The sequence below is a fragment of the Abramis brama genome (genome assembly GCF_963993115.1).
Source record: "Abramis brama genome assembly, chromosome: 19".
Lineage (NCBI taxonomy): Eukaryota > Metazoa > Chordata > Actinopteri > Cypriniformes > Leuciscidae > Abramis > Abramis brama.
This window is the reverse complement of record NC_139981.1, coordinates 22,306,010-22,324,690: the sequence shown is the minus strand read 5'-3', so window position 1 is coordinate 22,324,690 and position 18,681 is coordinate 22,306,010. Positions and strand designations below refer to the sequence as shown.

General features: G+C 37.5%; 1 protein-coding gene across 1 annotated transcript in view; it reads right to left on the bottom strand.

Annotated features, from left to right (window-relative positions):
- tarbp1 (TAR (HIV-1) RNA binding protein 1) overlaps positions 1-17,467 on the bottom strand; it is a 31,726-nt gene extending 14,259 nt beyond the window's left edge. Inside the window, exons 1-17 of the mRNA XM_084092604.1 lie at positions 16,477-17,467; positions 16,299-16,396; positions 15,791-15,860; positions 15,559-15,704; positions 12,875-12,927; positions 12,671-12,768; positions 12,409-12,544; positions 10,502-10,598; positions 9,439-9,528; positions 9,160-9,322; positions 7,387-7,638; positions 7,205-7,302; positions 6,794-6,952; positions 5,916-6,124; positions 4,880-5,099; positions 3,107-3,295; positions 2,793-2,983 (exon numbers count right to left, since the gene is read on the bottom strand). Of these exons, the coding sequence (XP_083948730.1) occupies positions 2,793-2,983; positions 3,107-3,295; positions 4,880-5,099; positions 5,916-6,124; positions 6,794-6,952; positions 7,205-7,302; positions 7,387-7,638; positions 9,160-9,322; positions 9,439-9,528; positions 10,502-10,598; positions 12,409-12,544; positions 12,671-12,768; positions 12,875-12,927; positions 15,559-15,704; positions 15,791-15,860; positions 16,299-16,396; positions 16,477-17,353 (3,146 nt within the window). The 5' untranslated portion in view covers positions 17,354-17,467. The remainder of the gene's footprint in view (positions 1-2,792; positions 2,984-3,106; positions 3,296-4,879; positions 5,100-5,915; positions 6,125-6,793; positions 6,953-7,204; positions 7,303-7,386; positions 7,639-9,159; positions 9,323-9,438; positions 9,529-10,501; positions 10,599-12,408; positions 12,545-12,670; positions 12,769-12,874; positions 12,928-15,558; positions 15,705-15,790; positions 15,861-16,298; positions 16,397-16,476) is intronic.
- Between the last annotated feature and the right edge of the window lie 1,214 nt (positions 17,468-18,681).

The window sequence follows — 18,681 nt, the reverse complement described above, 5'->3', positions numbered from 1 at the left end:
ACGGATGATGGACGCTATGACAGAGACGGAAGGCACTCCTGCCAAAAAAACAAAACCCTCATGTAAATACCGCGATCAGTGGGACAGCGAATTTACTTTTCTGAAGAGGAGCAGGGTGGGGGACAGTCACGCGTTTTGCGACTTTAGCAGGGGGGGGTCAGATAATTTTTCTGATATTGTGAAAAAATATAATTACAGTTACAATACAAGTCAACTCCTATTTTCACTGTAGGAACATTTTAATGTAAAGCGATTTCAGATACCCCTATTGTGGACCGTACCATTTTTAACCACCGTGGCTAGAAGCAACGGAGATAGAGAATGACTTCAACTTCTCAAGCAAGTGTCAACGTTGAATGACAAAACGCTAGTTTCATAAAGTATCATTCTTTTCAACATTCCTTATTTGTATATTCAAAAATATTTAAAATAATCTAACTTAATACAGTTATAATTTTTCAATGTAAATTATTTAATTTTATTGGTAACAGCCTAGTGTCTAATTATTTTAATTGAATATATTTATCAAATTTAAGAATTTGAAATGAAACATGGAGCATACATTTAATAAAATTAGGGGGAAATGCCCTTTATAAAGGTACAAAAACTGTTTTCAAACAGTGATGTAATGAAACATTGACAATTTAAGCTTGAAGGGAGTAAAGCCTCTGTTTAGGCTATTAAGGAAATGTAATTTTGCCAAAAGAAAAACTATTATTTTAAATAAATGTTAATTTTAAATCAGCCTACTTCAGTGTGATATGTTACCATATTATCATGCTTAACACTGAGAATTTTAATAATTGTAATGTGATGATCAGATGCAGATATCTAAATCAAAGAATATAGGTGGTTTGCCAAAGTGCACCAGATTAATGAATTTATCTTTAAAATGTAAAAAAAAATCTTCCGGGGGGGCATGCCCCCGGACCCCCCTAGAGGTACCAAGCTACACCAACAAAAAACTATGGGAAACACATTAGGCTATATGATGATCTACAAAAAAATACACATGTAATTATCTTATAATTAAAATACATTATTATGATTTTATCACCTCTGCCTCGTTTTGAGCCAGGAAAAACCCTGAAATAGGCTATAGGCTTCTTGTAAAGGTATTACTTTTACTAGTAATTAGAATGGTATTTCAGTGCACTTAACTTCTAAATTGTAGTTTACAAGTGGTTGACAAGTGGTGATTTTAGCTTTCTTGTACACCTGTCTTAAAATGTAAGGGATAGCCTACTGGAGCTTGGTTGGGGTGGTGGGACTGCTCGCGGTGGGTGCCGTAAAATTTCCCTTATTTTCAAATCCAAAACTTGACAGGTATGTGCTAAAGGCATGAAATTACGAGGAATCGCTGTGTCCATTTCTTTTACTGTCTATGTTCAGTTCTCACCAATGGAAGAGAGCGAAGGGGCGTCATCCATCTTTTTTTACAGTCTATGGTAAATATGTGTCAATTTGGTGGCTATAAAAATCTTACACAAGAGGGCAGCAGAGTTCATCGCATGTAAGGTAATTTGTCACATTTTATTAAAACGCATTTAAAGGGGAACTATGCAGTTTTTTTAGCTTAATTTACCTTAACTGAATAGCTTCGCAGTCATTGGAAAGGTTATATGACTTTTTTCAGGTTGAATGGTGGCCGTCTCACTTCCCTCTAGCGCCTTTGAGTGGAAAAACCACCCTCGCAACTTTGGGCCGACGGGCCGCGTCAGGAAGTATCGCATGATATCAGGTCTTGCGATGTAACAAATTGCTTTACGGCACTGCACACATTCATTTATATAACATCCTTCTGTGTATCATACATGCCTCAGTGGACATGGCTCTGTGCGTTCGCCGGCTTCTTTGAAAACAAATGCACATGACCAGAGGGAGAAGATGGGAGGGGGGAGAGTCGCCAATAAGTTTTTACGACAGTGTTGTCAAATATCTATTCTGAAGCTGTAGGGGGAGCTCTATAGAGAAACCTGCGAGCAAAAAGCGAGAAAACAGTGAAGAAATTGCCAAAACTGCATAGCGCCGCTTTAAGTGTTTTAAATGTTTTACAAGTTTTAATTACAAGATTTGTTGGTCATAATATATATATATTTTTTTATATGTTACTTTTTATATCCTTGTTTTATTCAATTGTTTTCTAAGTGTTTTACAGCTTAAGGTAGCCTATGTCTACAGAAATTGAAATTGAAAAAATAAACCTACGCTAAAAAAAAAGTTACTGGAGTGATGATTGTCACAACTATTTTACAGGTCTACCATTATTTTTCTTATGTTTTAAATGACTACGTTGAGAAAACGACTAAACAAAAAAAAGGTTGTATGTTCCAGTATGTTATTTTTCTCAATACTACACAAGGTAATAAAACATTGTTAAGTTGGTGAATGGATCGGATTCGGTGTAAAAAATAACAAACGTGAGAGCGCAAACATGTGAAAGTCGGTTATCGTGGCAATATGCAATATCATTGCAGCACCAAAGTAGAGTTAACATTAGGCAATTATTTCACAACCTTCATTATATGCACTTCGAAAAATTACCGAGGTCCTGACCTCGAGAACCTCAATGGTCCTGCCTACATCCGCTCTATAAAAGTCCTGCGATAGACAGTAATTCTATAAAGCTAGTATATATATATATATATATATATATATATATATATATATATATATATATATATATATATATCGAGAGAGAGAGAGAGAGAGAGAGACAGACTATAGACTATATACTATATACTATATTTATTTATATATTAATATAAACATTATCTTTCTTAATGTTTGACCTTTGGTCTCTTCTGAACACTGGGCCGTACACACAGGCCTCAGTCAGGATGTTGAGGTGTAAGAGAGCCGTACTGAACACAGCGTCTGACTGGACACCCTCTGCTGGAAGCCACGTCTCACAACAATGCTGGATCAGAACATTAAACACCCCTGATCGGACCTGAGCCAACTCCATGAGCTCACTCAAAATCTGTCAAAAACCAGAAAGCTTTTATTATATACACTAGCTATATATATTTTTGATCACAAATACCTCAAAATATGTTGTGGATGTAAAGGGAGAAGGCGAAGTGCTTGTAGATCTTTCCCTGACCTGTTGTATGCAGGCCGTGATGCTGGGGTTCTGTTCCTCTGTGAGCTGCAGAAGCCCATGGTCAAAAGCTAAGCGCACGAATCCCTGCAGTGTGGACCAGAAGTCATGAGGGTTTGTGCTCAGAGCCTGAACCACCTTCCATGATGCACATACGGCCTCAACGCACAGAGATTCTTCACACTGCACCATCTGCTGGAGAAAATACCCCCATGAACTAAACACGCATCACAACAACATAACCTGTCCGTATAAAGGCACAGAAAAATAATATTCAGAAAATCATATTTATACAATTGCAAAAATTCCTGATGTTATTATAATGTTACTGACACTTGTTTGGCACAAGAAACCTCAACTAAGATTATCAGTTGACTTTAAGGAAGACTACTTAGATAACAGTAGAATATGTATTTGTTGCCCTTTAAATCTGAAATGATATTTGTTACGTACTCTAAAGTACACTGAGGATTGCATGTGTATATGTGTGTGTGAGTTCATCTGTTTTGTGTTTCAGATTCCAATGGACGAACAGCTTGTCATTTTTCATCACAGAAGTTGACGGCCCGGTTCACGTTGCAAATCACCTTTTACCGTACCCGTTTAAATACCCGTATCTCCTCTGTCCCGGAAGCTTTTTGCTAGATTTGTTTGATTGCTGCCATCTTGAACACACCTTGTTAGCGCGAATCTGTGTTTTTGTGATTACATGCTGTTGCTAGAGTTTATTATGTGTTCCTTTACAGTACTTGCCCGATGCATTCGATCTTATCATTTATATGTGGATGTAAAGTTTGCAGTTGTGTATGTTCTGTCAGTAGCACTTTAAGTCCTGTTCCATATGTTCATACTATGTACTTACTATAGTAACTAAAATAACGGTGTAATAACTAGGTACTAACTCTGAACCTACCCCTAAACCTAACCTTAAAGGGATAGGTCACCCAAAAATGAAAATTCTGCCATCATTTACTCGCACTCAAGTTGTTCCAAACCTGTATGAATTTCTTTCTTAACACAAAAGAACATATTTTTAGCAATGTCGGTAACCAAACAGTTGAGGAGCCCCCCCATTGACTTCCATAGTATGGGGGAAAAAATACTATGGAAGTCAATAGGGCCCATCAACCCATCAACTGTTTGGTTACCGATATTGCTCAAAATATGTTATTTTGTGTTCAGCAGAAGAACAAAATTCAGAAAGGTTTGAAACAACTTGAGGGTGAGTAAATCATGACAGAATTTTCATTTTTGGGTGAACTATCCCTTTAACCCATGTAATTACCTTACATTACCCAGTGTAGAACACTTACTGAAAATAAAGTGCAAGTTTCTCTCTTCTCAAGTCGTCAGGTTGTGTGAAGGCTGAAAAGGAGCGAGTAGGTAAGCAAGTCGTGCAACATTCATTGTGCACCGCATAGGAACGTCCCGTTGTATTAGACGCACTAGGTTTAGGAGAGAGTGCCACACCCCTGTTTGTTTTGTTTATTTTAATATTTAGAATAGTTTAGTTAGGGCGTTTCACGATGAAGACTTTTCTGTTCTACATTTTATTTAATTGTCAGTTTAGTTGATAAAACTAGATGAGTTTCATTTATTTATTTTGTTTGGTACCTCTCATGCTCGCCTTCCCATCTTAGGTTGTTATTTGTATTGTTGTTATTTGTCTCTTGTAAATATAGATTTTTCACCTTTTTAACTTGGCACTGTACACAAAAATAAACCTTTTAATTTAATTCAAGAGTACAGTCTATGTCCTTCTCTTTTGCAACACACCTGTGGCAAGACTGATGCCATGAAGTCCAGCACCGGGAGAACGAGATGGCCAGGCAATAATGCCAGAGCGTCCACCGCAGCCCTCAGGACCTCAGGAGCTTCAGGAGCCCGGACGGTCCCAGCAGACTTCTGCAGGAAACTCAGACACGTCCACTGATCTCCAATAAACTGGGCCACAATCCGCCCCCAGTCCTTCAGCAAGAGGCCATCTTCTGGATGACTGGAGTAAACACACATTCATACATGAATAAGTGATAATCCTCCTCAGAAAAAATTACTTTGATAAAAGTTATCAAAAAAACATTTTACAAAAAGGTCCCATTAGTTAAATCCTAGTTAGCATTACCTAACATTAACAATGAGCAACACTCTTTGTTAAGGTTTGTTAATAAAAAAAATACAAATCTTAATTGTTAGTTCATAATATTAGATACAACTTCATTTTAATAATGTATTGGTAAATGTTGATATTAAATGAGATTCATAAATGCTTATTTTTCATTGTTAGTTTATGTTAACCAATGTGTAAATGTAATGTAAAATTGGTAAGATCACCCAAAAATGAAAATTGTGTCATTAATTGCTCACCCACATGCAGTTCTAAACCCGTAAGACTTTTGTTCATCTTCGGAACACAGATCTTTTTGATGAAATCTGAGCTTTCTGTCCCTCTATGTCCCTCCAATAAAAGCCTAAATTAAATCTGTTCATTATATAAAGCGATCATGTTTCTTCAGAAAATTTGGACTAAACCGCTCAATTCATATGGATTAGTTTTATGATCTCTTAATGAACTTTTTGAAGCATCAAAGTGTCAGTTGAGTAGCTGTCAATGGAGGGACAGAAATCGCTCGGATTTCATTAAAAATATCTTTATTTGTGTTCTGAAGATGAATGAAAGTCTTACGCATTTGGAACGACATGAGGGTGAGTAATTAATGACAGAATTTTCATTTTTGGGTGAACTATCCCTTTAACTAACAAAAGGAGCCTTATTGCAAAGGTCTACCGAAATTGTTTTAGAGCTTGAACAGACCTGACTGTCGCAGTTGTGGGCTTCAGTAATGTCTGGTTGAGATGCTGGGATGATGATGATGATGAAGGGTAGAAATAGTCAGTCAGCGAGTGAAGTGATCTCATGGCCTCAGACTGGGACTTCAGGACACCTCGATCAGCCACGTCACACAACAGCGCAAGTGTGGCCATACTGGCCGCTCTCTGAACCTGCCCTGGCACAGAGGGATTCTGGGAAAACACAGTTTAGATCTCATTCCATCAGAAATTGCCATCCACTTACAAAATGTTTTAGTAGGTGTCTAATTTGCTAACTAGGAGCTAACTTAAAAAAACATCCAAAATTACACTGAAAAAAATATATATATGGAAAATATACTGAAAAAAAAAAGGAACAAACACAACTGAGGCTTAGCTCAAAGAATTGGGAAAGAATACCTGCTTTGAAAAAAATTAAACAAGACTGTTGTGCTGCTCGACTTACTTTATGGTTCTTTTAAATACTTGATCTAACTTAAAATCTAAATCAAATATTTCTGTAATGACAGCCTAACTTTATATTTGACTTAAAAGTGAAGGGAAATTCTAGGGATAGGGTAACACAAGAGCATTCTAGGGATAAAAACCTGTAGAATTTTAGGGTTGGTAAGATTTTTTATGTTTTTGAAAGAAGTCTCTTAAGCTCACCAAGACAAATACAGTAAAAACAGTAATATTGTGACATATTTCAAATGTAATTTATTCCTGCATTGGCAAAGGTGAATTTTCAGCATCATTCCTCCAGTCTTCAGTGTCACATGATCCTACAGAAATTCTTATATGTTGATTTGGTGTACAAGAAACATTTATTTTTATTATCAATGTTGAACACATTTAACAGTTAATATTTTTGTGCTGCACCTGTTCAGAAGGTTCATTGAGGATCCTCAAGCAGTGAGTGGTGAGTTTTGGGATGTAGTTCTGCTGCAGATTTGAGCCGTACCACGAAACAGTGGAGTAAGTGAGAACCAGCTCCCTTAATACTGAGAGATAAAGTTCAGACCTCTCCGCATCACATAACTAGAGAGAGAAGACAGATACAACAGTGTGAAAATCCCCTGAAAATCCAGCTAAACCAGTTGGTAGTTTATTTTACATGGTTTTAGGTGGTTCAAATTGATGGTCATCAGCTAGTCTAAATGGTTGATGGAACAGGTTTCGACATGGTCGACCCGCTGATTAGTGCTGATACACCACCTTGTATCAGCAATAAACCAGTTTTGACAACCTTTTCCAGCAGGATTCTGTGTGTTACTGTGTGAAAACACTCACCTCCCTCAGTTCCCCACTCAACCTCCTCAGCAGAAACTCCTGCACTGAATCCACCACCGACAGCATATGCGTCTTCAAAGCGACAGCCACAACATCTTCTACAAACATCCAAACACATCAGCTTCCATTCAGCATGTCCAAACACAGCATGTTTGTCTTCTTTTCTCAAACACAACACACACCATTCTCCTGCTCTGTATCTGAGCGCCTGCGATGCAGCTGCAGCAAGCTCAACAGTAACTGCAGGCTCTTGTCCGTCTTGTGAAGTACCAGATAGACATTAGTGCTAAGTCTCCGTAAGACATCCAGTAGTGGCTGGAGGAGCAGTTCTAGACCAGGTTCCTCATTCCTGGTCTTCTGCAGGTCTGCTGTAAGCAGTACGGCCCGCGCCAGCAGCTCGGCCTCAGCTGGATCAGGTAGACTTCCTTTTTGATCTGCCAGAAGAGAAGAAACTATACTCACGTTCAGCCGTACTCTTACTATATACACTATACAGTCAAACCAAAAATTATTAGGACACCAGATATAATTTTTGATTTTTTTTTTTATAGTGGGTGCAGGACACTATAGTTCATTTATGTAAGTGAGGATCGCAAAATAAAGTAAACTGCGACATATAATACCCAAAAACTCTTCAACCAGTGGACTACCAGTAAAATTTATAAAAATGTGGGACCAAAAATTATTCAGAAACTTTGACCTGACCATGTTTTGCTTAAGTGTTTTTTCTTTAATTGCTAATGCGACCTTTTTACACCACAGACTGAACAAAATTAAGCATTGTTTGGTAATTGGTTGAGCTAAATTGGTATTATCTAATTGTGTACTTAAATTTAACAGCTGACAGCTATTCAACCTAATTTATTTGTGAGACAGTCTAACAGAAGGATGGCCAAAACCAGTGAAATATCAACTGATTTGATAACTTTGAGTTCTTATCATATTTTATTTCCATTTTCTAAACTATAGCGAATAAACTGTGATGAGAGAAATGTTGAAGGTGTCTGAATAAATTTTGTTTTGACTGTATATACAACATACTACTTTAAAGGCATAGTTAAATGTGACGTATTGCAATGGGTTTATTTATGGATTGTTCACTGAAATGAAAAAAAGTTTATGAAAATTATGAAATTAAAAGTCATTTCAGGGCTCAGCGCTAAAAAAAATTTTTTACTGGCCCCACCATAAAATAAATAGGCCTAGTTATAGTCTTTGTTGTTTTGGACCCATAACCTTAATAAATAAGGATGTTACACCAAAAACTATTAGCACAAATACAATTGAACAAAGACAAACATACAAATAAAATAAACACAGCTTTTCATATTTTTCTGGGAAGTCTAACAGTAATTTTCATGTAGAGAAAATGAATAATCAAATGTAAAATAGCACTGCATAGTCTTCATTGTATAAATTAAATATAGATTAATCCTTATTAAAGTTACAAAAGTTATTCAGTCAAGAGCAATGAGTGAGAATTTATTTGTCCTTTGTTGTTTGATTAACATTAAAACAAAGACAGCAACCGGTTTATTAAGCTACTGTCACTTTAAGAGCTGCAAGGATCCAATATACTGTTACACCTGCGTTTTATAGGTGAACTGTTTGCTCACTTAAGATATAACAGACTATGTTTACTAGGATACTCGCCAAGACAAGCATTTTTTTACGTAATTTTGTAGTTTTGTGCGCAAGAAGAAGGGCATTCGCACGGTGTCTGAGAAGCGGCTTTCTGGGTGCACGCACATAAAACTTCTCACACTATTGAATTAACTCGCATTGTAGAGGGTTGGATTCCAACGATCTCGTTCCTCTGTACCGTTATCGCTATATCGTTATAGTTGTCATCCTTTTAGTGTGAATGAGCATTGACAGGAATGTTGTTACAGGATTGATAAAGGATGTCGATGTAGAAATGTCCAATTTGGCCAAAATGTTGTGCTGTCTCTCACCTGAGTTGGCTGTAACAGCAAGAAAGTTCTTGAGTCGCTGCTGGACGTAGCTGAATATAGAGACACCTTTACAGTCTGAAGTTGCAGTGCGAAGTTCAGAAAAGCCTAAATCCCCGTCAGTCAGAAGAAAACGGCCTTCATTAGTCTGGAGCCAATTACACAGCTGTGATGGGAGCAAAGTTTGAGCTTTAGTACGTTGTGAATATTAGTTAAGATACAAATACTTTGCATTTTGTGCATGACTTCTAAATTCTGGTTTAGTTAAGACTTTGAGTTTACCTCCTTCCAAAGTGCTGTACCCCGACATAGAGACTCATCAGCTCGAAAATGTACAAGGAAACCAAAAATCTCATCTAGAGACACAGTGGACTGCCAAAACAAGAAAATCATTCAGATATCTGTTCTGTTTGATCCTTAAAGTAACTATTAAATTACTTTGCTAAGAAATGACATTAAGGAGGTTGTGTGCATGTTTCATAACTAATCGCAATGAGCCATGTTTCAACATGTGGAGGCACAAGATGTACAGTGGAGTTATTTAAATGTCAGTTTGCCTCACCTCAGCTATTGTATGGTAAAAGAAAGTCATGTGGGATTGGAGTTTATGATGAAAACAAGTCAACTATTACTAACCCTATAAAGCGTATAGTATTATATTTATTATGAGAATTTCTAAAGCCTCTAAACTGTCAACATAATCAAAACTTTACTTTTTAGCAAGTAAAAGGCCTTTTAGAATAATTATAAAATGTGGTACATGTGCTTTGCTGTGAAATTATTTTTATAAAGTAAAATAACTTTAGGATAACTTTATATTGTTAGTAATATTTCAAGATGAACATTTACTGGACTGAAGCAACTGATTATCCACGCATCACAGGTTATCAATGAATGCATTATTTATATACGTCATGTTAATATGTGAGTATTAAATATGATTCAACAGGCTTTTAAGAAATGTGTATCTCTCAATCATCATTATAAGCATAAAACTAAGCATTTAAATGATCTTACTAAGACATTTACATTAATGCTACCAGAATTTCATCTTACATTTTGGACATATAAATAACAACATCTGTACCTAATTGCATTTTTTTCTGCTCACTTTGGGCCTAAATCAAAATAAAAATGAGGTGTTTGTTTTCTCCTTGAGAGCAAACTACATGGGCCATAAAATCCAGATGTACTATCAAATATGATTTAAAAAAAACATGTAATAAAAAAAAAAAAAATGTGTCTAAAGGTAAGCTGCTCCATTTAAAGAGATTATTCTGACTATTATTTAATATCAGACTTAACTGTGTTAAGGATCTGAAGGAAAAAAGCAACTGTACAGTACCACATCTGTCAGGCAGAGAGCGGCATGGAGCAGAAAACACTGTGAAGCTCCTCTCAAAAGAACCTGGTGAGTGATCATAGTACAGCGCAGAACTTCTCTGAAAAAAACACAAACATGAAAATACAATGAGCAGATCATGTGAATTACAAACACATCTTTTTTTTTTACAGTCTGTGGTGTCTATTCAAAAGACTTGGTTTAAATCTCTTGATTCACAAGTATTTATTGTACGATTTTCGGTTTCGAATCATCAGAATTTTGGGTGAATAGACTTTTAATCGAGTACCAGAACTCTCTCAGGTTTCATTAAAAAATATCTTTATTTGTGTTTTGAAGATGAACAAAAGTCTTACGGGTTTGGAACTAAGGAGATATCATTAGGAAACATGGAATTAGCTTTCATTGTTATGCCGACGATACTCAGCTCTATATTTCTTCAAAACCTAATGAAACTTACCAATTCACAAAATTAACGGAATGCATAGGTGATATAAAAAATTGGATGACTCGTAATTTCCTACTTCTAAATTCTGAAAAAAACAGAGATTCTAATTATTGGACAAAAAACTTCCTCACGTAATAATCTAGAATACTAACACTTGATGGCTGCTCTGTCAAGTCTTCGTCGTCAGTTAGGAACCTGGGTGTGCTCTTTGATACCAATCTTTCATTTGAAAGTCACGTGTCTAGTATCTGTAAAACCGCATTTTTCCATCTTAAAAATATATCTAAATTACGCCATATGCTCTCATTGACAAATGCGGAACAATTAGTTCATGCGTTCATGACCTCAAGGCTAGATTATTGTAATGCTCTACTGGGTGGTTGCCCTGCACGCTTAATAAACAAACTACAGCTAGTTCAAAACGCAGCAGCTCGAGTTCTTAGCAGAACCAGGAAGTCCATATTAGCTCAGTTCTGTCAAAACTGCATTGGCTCCCTATTAAACATCGCATCAATTTTAAAATATTGCCGATTACTTACAAAGCACTAAATGGTTTAGCTCCGCAGTACTTGAGCAAGCTCTTAACGCATTATAGTCCTTCACGTCTATTGCGATCTCAAAATTCCGGCCAGTTAATAATACCTAGAATATCAAAATCGACTGCTGGTGGTAGATCCTTTTCCTATTTAGCACCAAAACTTTGGAACAGACTTCCTAACATTGTCTGGGAAGCAGACACACTGTCAGTTCAAAGCAAGATTAAAGACACATCTCTTTGACCTAGCATTCACATAATACATTATAGACTTCTATAATTCAATGTTAGGCTGCATAGATTAGGTCAGATGGAACCGGGAACACTTCCCATAAATCCTGATGTACTTGTTACATCATAAGAAGAATGGCGTCTACGCTAATTTTAGTGTCTTTGTTTATCCCGAGGTTTTCCCGCAGCCTGCCGCATCCAGGCCGTATCCAGATCTGACGAAGGACCTTCGCCTGGACCCGATGTCAACGCAGAGTTGAAGTGCCAACTAGTCTCTCCCTATGGAGGATCCCTTTACCACTCTACAGATAAAGCGTCGTTGGGAAAACTCAATTCGCGTACAATTCGCGTTTATAATTGATAAAATAAAATAAAATTCTGTATCAAAAATTATAATAATTATATATAAAAAATTATATATAATTTAATAACAAATGATCGTTGCGACGGAAACGAATCAATCAAAACTAACTTTAGCTGGAAAATAACTTTAAGAACCGCTATAAAGCCAAAACAATCTTACCTTAAATTATACGTTTATCTCTGTAAAGCTGCTTTGAAACAATCTACATTGTTAAAAGCGCTATATAAATGAAGATGACTTGACTTGACTTGACATTGGTAAATGATGTCTAAATTTTCATTTTTGGGAGAACTTTTCCTGATTTCATGATTCCAGCAGCTAGTAGTTTGTACCTGAACGCGTGGAGTCCATCAGATCCCAGTAAAGGACAAGGGGACAGACAGGACAGTGCCTGGGACAGAAAGAGCAGCGGGACTGCGCACCATTGCCGTGAACCCAACCGCTGAATGAGCTGCAGCAACACTGAACCTGAACACAATAACAACAATTATTTCTGGATGTGGAATTGCAGGATTTATACCAACTCAAAATATCCTGAACTCTTTCTGATGGATTTATTTAATAGCCTAAAACAGGGACCAAAACCCTCTTTACCTCTGTTCTCCTCTGGCAAACTGCTGAAGAAATTCACCATAAAGATTTGGAGTTTCACTCCCAGCTCTGGACAATCTCTGATGTTCTGCTGTGGTGCCCTGTGGAAACAAACAGCTTAAAAACATTCAAAGATAGAGACCAAACTAACTGTATTATGTAATAAAACTTCACCTAGTATGAATTTTAACACCAGGGGACAATTACCTGTGATAGAGAGCGCTCTCTGCAAGAACATCCATGAGAGGGCCGATTATAAACTGAGAACCAGAAAAACATTCATTATCAATAAATGCTTTCACAAACTATTTTATTTGCATAATGTGACATATTTCTGGGTTATGACTATCTCATAAGGCATAAGATCCCACTATCCTAAACCTATAAAGCCTACTGTATCATATTTTATTTGCGAGTTTCTAAAGGCCTCTAAATTATCAACATGATCAAAACTTTGCTGAACACCCTTTTGTGCTCAATCTACCTCTAACCTTCTGTTGTCTGATTGATAGTTTACAAATTTTTAGCAAGTAAAAGGTAATTTAGTATAATTATAAATTATACTAAATATTAATATAAATCATACACTTATACAGGTCATTTGCTTTGAAATCTTTACTGATTTGTATAAAGTAAGAATACATTTTATATTGTTAGTGATATATTAAATATATACCGAATATTGACTGAATTTTACTGATTGAAGCAACTTTGGTTTATATGATTATCCATGCATCATTTTGATAAAAATGTGAGTCAAATATGATACATCAGTCTTTTAATGAAAGTATATTTGTCAGTCGTCAATGCATTGCATTGAATTGAATTGAAGTGTGAGCTCAATATTCTCCCATATCATACTAGATTAGCCTGATGTAAAAGTCTGATGTATCAAATATGAAAAAAAAAAAAAAAACACAATATGTAAATGTTTTTTAAAGATTTTTAATATTTTTGTCTAAAGGTATGCTATACTGTTCTATTTCAAAAAAACAGATTTTTCGGACTATTAATTCAGATTCAAGTCAGATTTTACAGGGTTAAAGGGATAGTTGACCCAAAAAATGAAATTCTTTCATTAATTACCATCATGTCGTTCCAAACCCGTAAGATTTTCATTCATTTTAATCTTTTTGATGAAATCGGAGAGCTTTCTGTCCCTCTATTGACAACTACGCAACTACCACTTTGACGCTTCAAAAAGTTCATAAAGAGATCATAAAACTAATCCATATGATTTGATTGGTTTAGTCCAAATTTCCTTAAGAGACTTGATCGCTTTATATGATGAACAGATTGAATTTAGGCTTTTATTCACATCTAAACCAACTCACACATCAGATGTGGTAAATGGAAGCTCAAACAGGTTCATTTGGCATGCAAGAACCACTGAGGTTCATTCTCGTGTTACGCAGCACGTTTGAGCTTCCTCAAGAACCATTGAGGTTCATTCTCGAGTTACGCAGCACGTTTGAGCTTCCTCAAGAACCAGTGAGGTTCATTCTCGAGTTACGCAGCACGTTTGAGCTTCCTCAAGAACCACTGAGGTTCATTCTCGAGTTACGCAGCACGTTTGAGCTTCCTCAAGAACCATTGAGGTTCATTCTCGTGTTACGCAGCACGTTTGAGCTTCCTCAAGAACCACTGAGGTTCATTCTCGAGTTACGCAGCACGTTTGAGTTTCCTCAAGAACCACTGAGGTTCATTCTCGAGTTACGCAGCACGTTTGAGCTTCCTCAAGAACCATTGAGGTTCATTCTCGAGTTACGCAGCACGTTTGAGCTTCCTCAAGAACCACTGAGGTTCATTCTCGAGTTACGCAGCACATTTGAGCTTCCTCAGGAACCACTGAGGTTCATTCTCGAGTTACGCAGCACGTTTGAGCTTCCTCAAGAACCACTGAGGTTCATTCTCGAGTTACGCAGCACGTTTGAGCTTCCTCAAGAACCATTGAGGTTCATTCTCGTGTTACGCAGCACGTTTGAGCTTCCTCAAGAACCACTGAGGTTCATTCTCGAGTTACGCAGCACGTTTGAGCTTCCTCAAGAACCACTGAGGTTCATTCTCGAGTTACGCAGCACGTTTGAGCTTCCTCAAGAACCACTGAGGTTCATTCTCGAGTTACGCAGCACGTTTGAGCTTCCTCAAGAACCACTGAGGTTCATTCTCGAGTTACGCAGCACGTTTGAGCTTTCTCAAGAACGTTTGAGCTTCCTCAAGAACCACTGAGGTTCATTCTCGAGTTACGCAGCACGTTTAAGCTTCCTCAAGAACCATTGAGGTTCATTCTCGAGTTACGCAGCACGTTTGAGCTTCCTCAAGAACCACTGAGGTTCATTCTCGAGTTACGCAGCACGTTTGAGCTTCCTCAAGAACGTTTGAGCTTCCTCAAGAACCACTGAGGTTCATTCTCGAGTTACGCAGCACGTTTGAGCTTCCTCAAGAACGTTTGAGCTTCCTCAAGAACCACTGAGGTTCATTCTCGAGTTACGCAGCACGTTTGAGCTTCTGCAAGAACTAATGAGGTTTGTTGACGCGCATCAAGCATGTACGGTTGAGCTTCTGTTTATGTTTGTTAATCAATGTTTAAATGTGAATAAAAGCCTAAAATAAATCTTCATCATATAAAGCGATCGAGTCTCTTAAGAACATTTTGACTAAACCGCTCAATTCAAATGCATTAGTTTTACGATCTCTTTATGAACTTTTTGAAGCAAAGTCGTAGTTGCATAGCTGTAAATGGAGAGGACAGAAAGCTCTCAGAGTTCATCAAAAAGATCTTCTGAAGATCTTCTCACGGTTTTAGAACGACATGAAAGTGAGTAATTAATGAAAGAATTTTTTTATTTTTGGGTGAACTATGCCTTTAAGATTCAAGGATGGATGGATACCTGTGAGAATGCCAAAGCAAACGCAGAACGACGCAGTGCTTTCAACTCTAATAGGTGATTGACTCCTTCTTTCATTACTGCCTTGTTCTCACTGTGAAACATGCGCTGATACACACACAGCAGCCAGGACGGAGAAAACAGCCCACCTGATTATGGAGAGAGTCGGGGAACAGATTTAAGACAAATTAGAGTAAAACTGATATTGTGCTGCCACATAAGAAACATGACAAACCTTGAATATCTGTTGCCGTTGTCTCAACAAGCACGTCAATCCTGTTGAGTACAGGTCGAATCACGTGAATCTTAAAAAAAAAAAGATAAATAAACAGCATAAGACACACATAGAGAGGTTAAATATATATTAGCATAAAATCTGATTAGTAAAGTGAACATAAAATGCAGTTAAAAAATATTTTATTTCCATAATCCGACAAATGTTCAGATTGTTGGCCGGTTAATATGAAATTTTAATCAAATAATCAAAATATATCTTCTTTCCTCTGATGACGTGTTTACAGCCACGAGGGCGGGACAACCTGTCACTCACATGACATCACAGCAATAGCAAACCACAACCATCCAATCAATTCCTGATGGACAAAATCAAGTCTCGCCCTACATTTTTTTATTGTTCAAGAAACCTTTTCACTCGTATAAATAGGCAGAAGTAGTATGACTAGTATGGTAGTTTAGGCCAGTTGGGTTTCAAGATTCTAAAACTCTAAATAAAGCATTCTTACCTGGTTCTCCTCTAGAGTCTCTAACACTAGAGCAAAATCTTCCCAGAATTCTCTCAGTAACTGCTGTTGTTCTGGCATCCATTTGAACAGGATTTCATCTGCAGAGATCCAAGACATGTGTGAACAACGTTAGAAGTCATGAACATGTTGAACAGACAGATCTTGAAGGTCATCCTACCTGTGTGGGGTTCCACGCTGGTAAACACATCTTCTTTCTTGATCTCTGCCAGTGCCACACACCTGGTGAGCAGGTAAAGCGCCCGTTTGCGGGTCACACTGTCCTTGTGAGTCAATCCGGCCTGAATTGCCCTAAAAAACCTTTGAGATCTTCTAGGATCTGGCCGGTCCTGAGAGGTTTCCGGAGAGTAGAGGTGGTCAGAGAGAGCAGTGATACACAACAGAACCCGAGCCGACACTGATTCTGTCTGATCTCTCCGATGCCAAGACAGCAAATCCTCCCATATCTGATGTAGGACCTCTGATTCAGCCTCTTTATGGCAGGACTTGAGTATGGTGAACCAGATCCGTACTATGATTTTTGAAACTATGGAGTCAGATAGATCTTTGACACAGCAAAGTGTGCAGGATAGAGTCCTGGAGATGATGTCTCCGTCATATGAGATGCTAGATAACAGCACTGCAGTGACTTCAATGGCAACATCTACGTCTAACCTGCCGGTTTCATTGTTGCCATCATCTCTCGTCATCAGCACTTGCAGAAGACCATTACTTACCTGCTCAGGTACATCGTCAGCCTGACAGGTACTGACACAGACTGCAAAGAGTCCACAGACAGAGCTGAGCAGATCCTTACCTCCATCATCTGCACTGGAGATCATTTTCAGTAGCGGCATGCATTGATCCCATATAACTGACTTCACCTTACAGAAAAAGCGCTCCTCTTGTGATTTATTGGTAAGCTCCTTGATCAAAACAGTTAAAGCTTCAATCTCCTCTATTTCGGGGCGTGATGAGCTTGGCCAGCACAAATTATTGATCAGATTATCGGGATCGGGATAGTGGGACAATAGGGTGCTTATTAAAAGATTAGCCATCTCCCTTATAAGATAAAAACATCCGCAGCTTCAAAATAGTAAAATCCGGTTCGATGTTTTGCCTTCTTCACACGTGTGAACCGGTGCGTCTACTTCCTGAAATATTACGTGAACGATTGGCGCATGCGCTGTGTGAGCAAAGTTGCTGCCAGCAGGGGGCGCGTGGTGGCTAATAACGGGAGGTCCGACAATACATCTTTTTTTGTTATTTCTTTTTTGCATATTTACAATTTACCTGATATTTACCTTGGTGGAGTTTATACTAAACGTAAAGTTTTTGCCAGTTTTAATAAAATGCGGTAAATTAATGTAAATTATTGTGTGCCTGTGTGGAAGGAAGATCAGGACTCTTCATTTTTTTTAGCAGACTTTTACATTTACTTAATATTAAGAGCAGAGCAGCCACATTTCTACAAGAGTGACATTATTTGAACATGCTTGGTTGGTTAATTGGATGTTTATTGGACAACCTGGCATAGACATTGTCAGTGTTGTATAAAATTACTTTTAAAAGTAATGTATTTGTTGCTTTACTCCAGGGGTCACCAAACTCGGTCCTGGAGGACCGAGTTTGGTGACCCCTGCTTTACTCCCTAAAAAGTAAGTAGTTGCCTTAATCACTTTTTATGGAAAGTAGTGTTACGTTACGTTTGTGTTAGCCTAGTTTTTCTCACCTGGGGGTTATGGAACGGATTTGAATAGCTACACTATATTTTTAGAGCTCTTAAGCCTTGAACTGTTGTTTGCATCACTGAATCATTATTTTCCTGTTTATCATGTAAAGCTGCTTTGAAATCTGTCTAAATTTGTATAAAGTGCTATATAAATAAAGGTGACTTGATAAAAGTACAATTCACGTGCTACTACAACAGTGTTTTCGAAAATACAGATAGCACAAGCATATCTGAAAGAAGTTAAAGATAATTTCACCTGGTAAGCATCTGCTGTTTACTAACATCTGATAGACGTTAAGATGTCAGTTTTACATACATTCTAAATCATAAACATCTAGATCTTAACATCTATTTGAAATCTGACAGGAAACGTCATATAGACGTATTGCAGATGAGCAAACACTCTAAAAAATACGTGTTCTAGATGTAAACACACACATCAAATAGACGGCTCCGTGATGTACGTGTGCTATCAGGGAGTTTGTACTTTGCAGTAACATGTGTATTTATAAAAGTGTTACATTTATAATTATTTCCCGCCACCAGTTCACTCACACCACACTCTTCACAATTCACGAAGATGAAACGTCACGTGGAGCGCGTTGCATTGTGGGAAACAGTATCCCATGCAGTGTCCTCAGATGCATACATCAG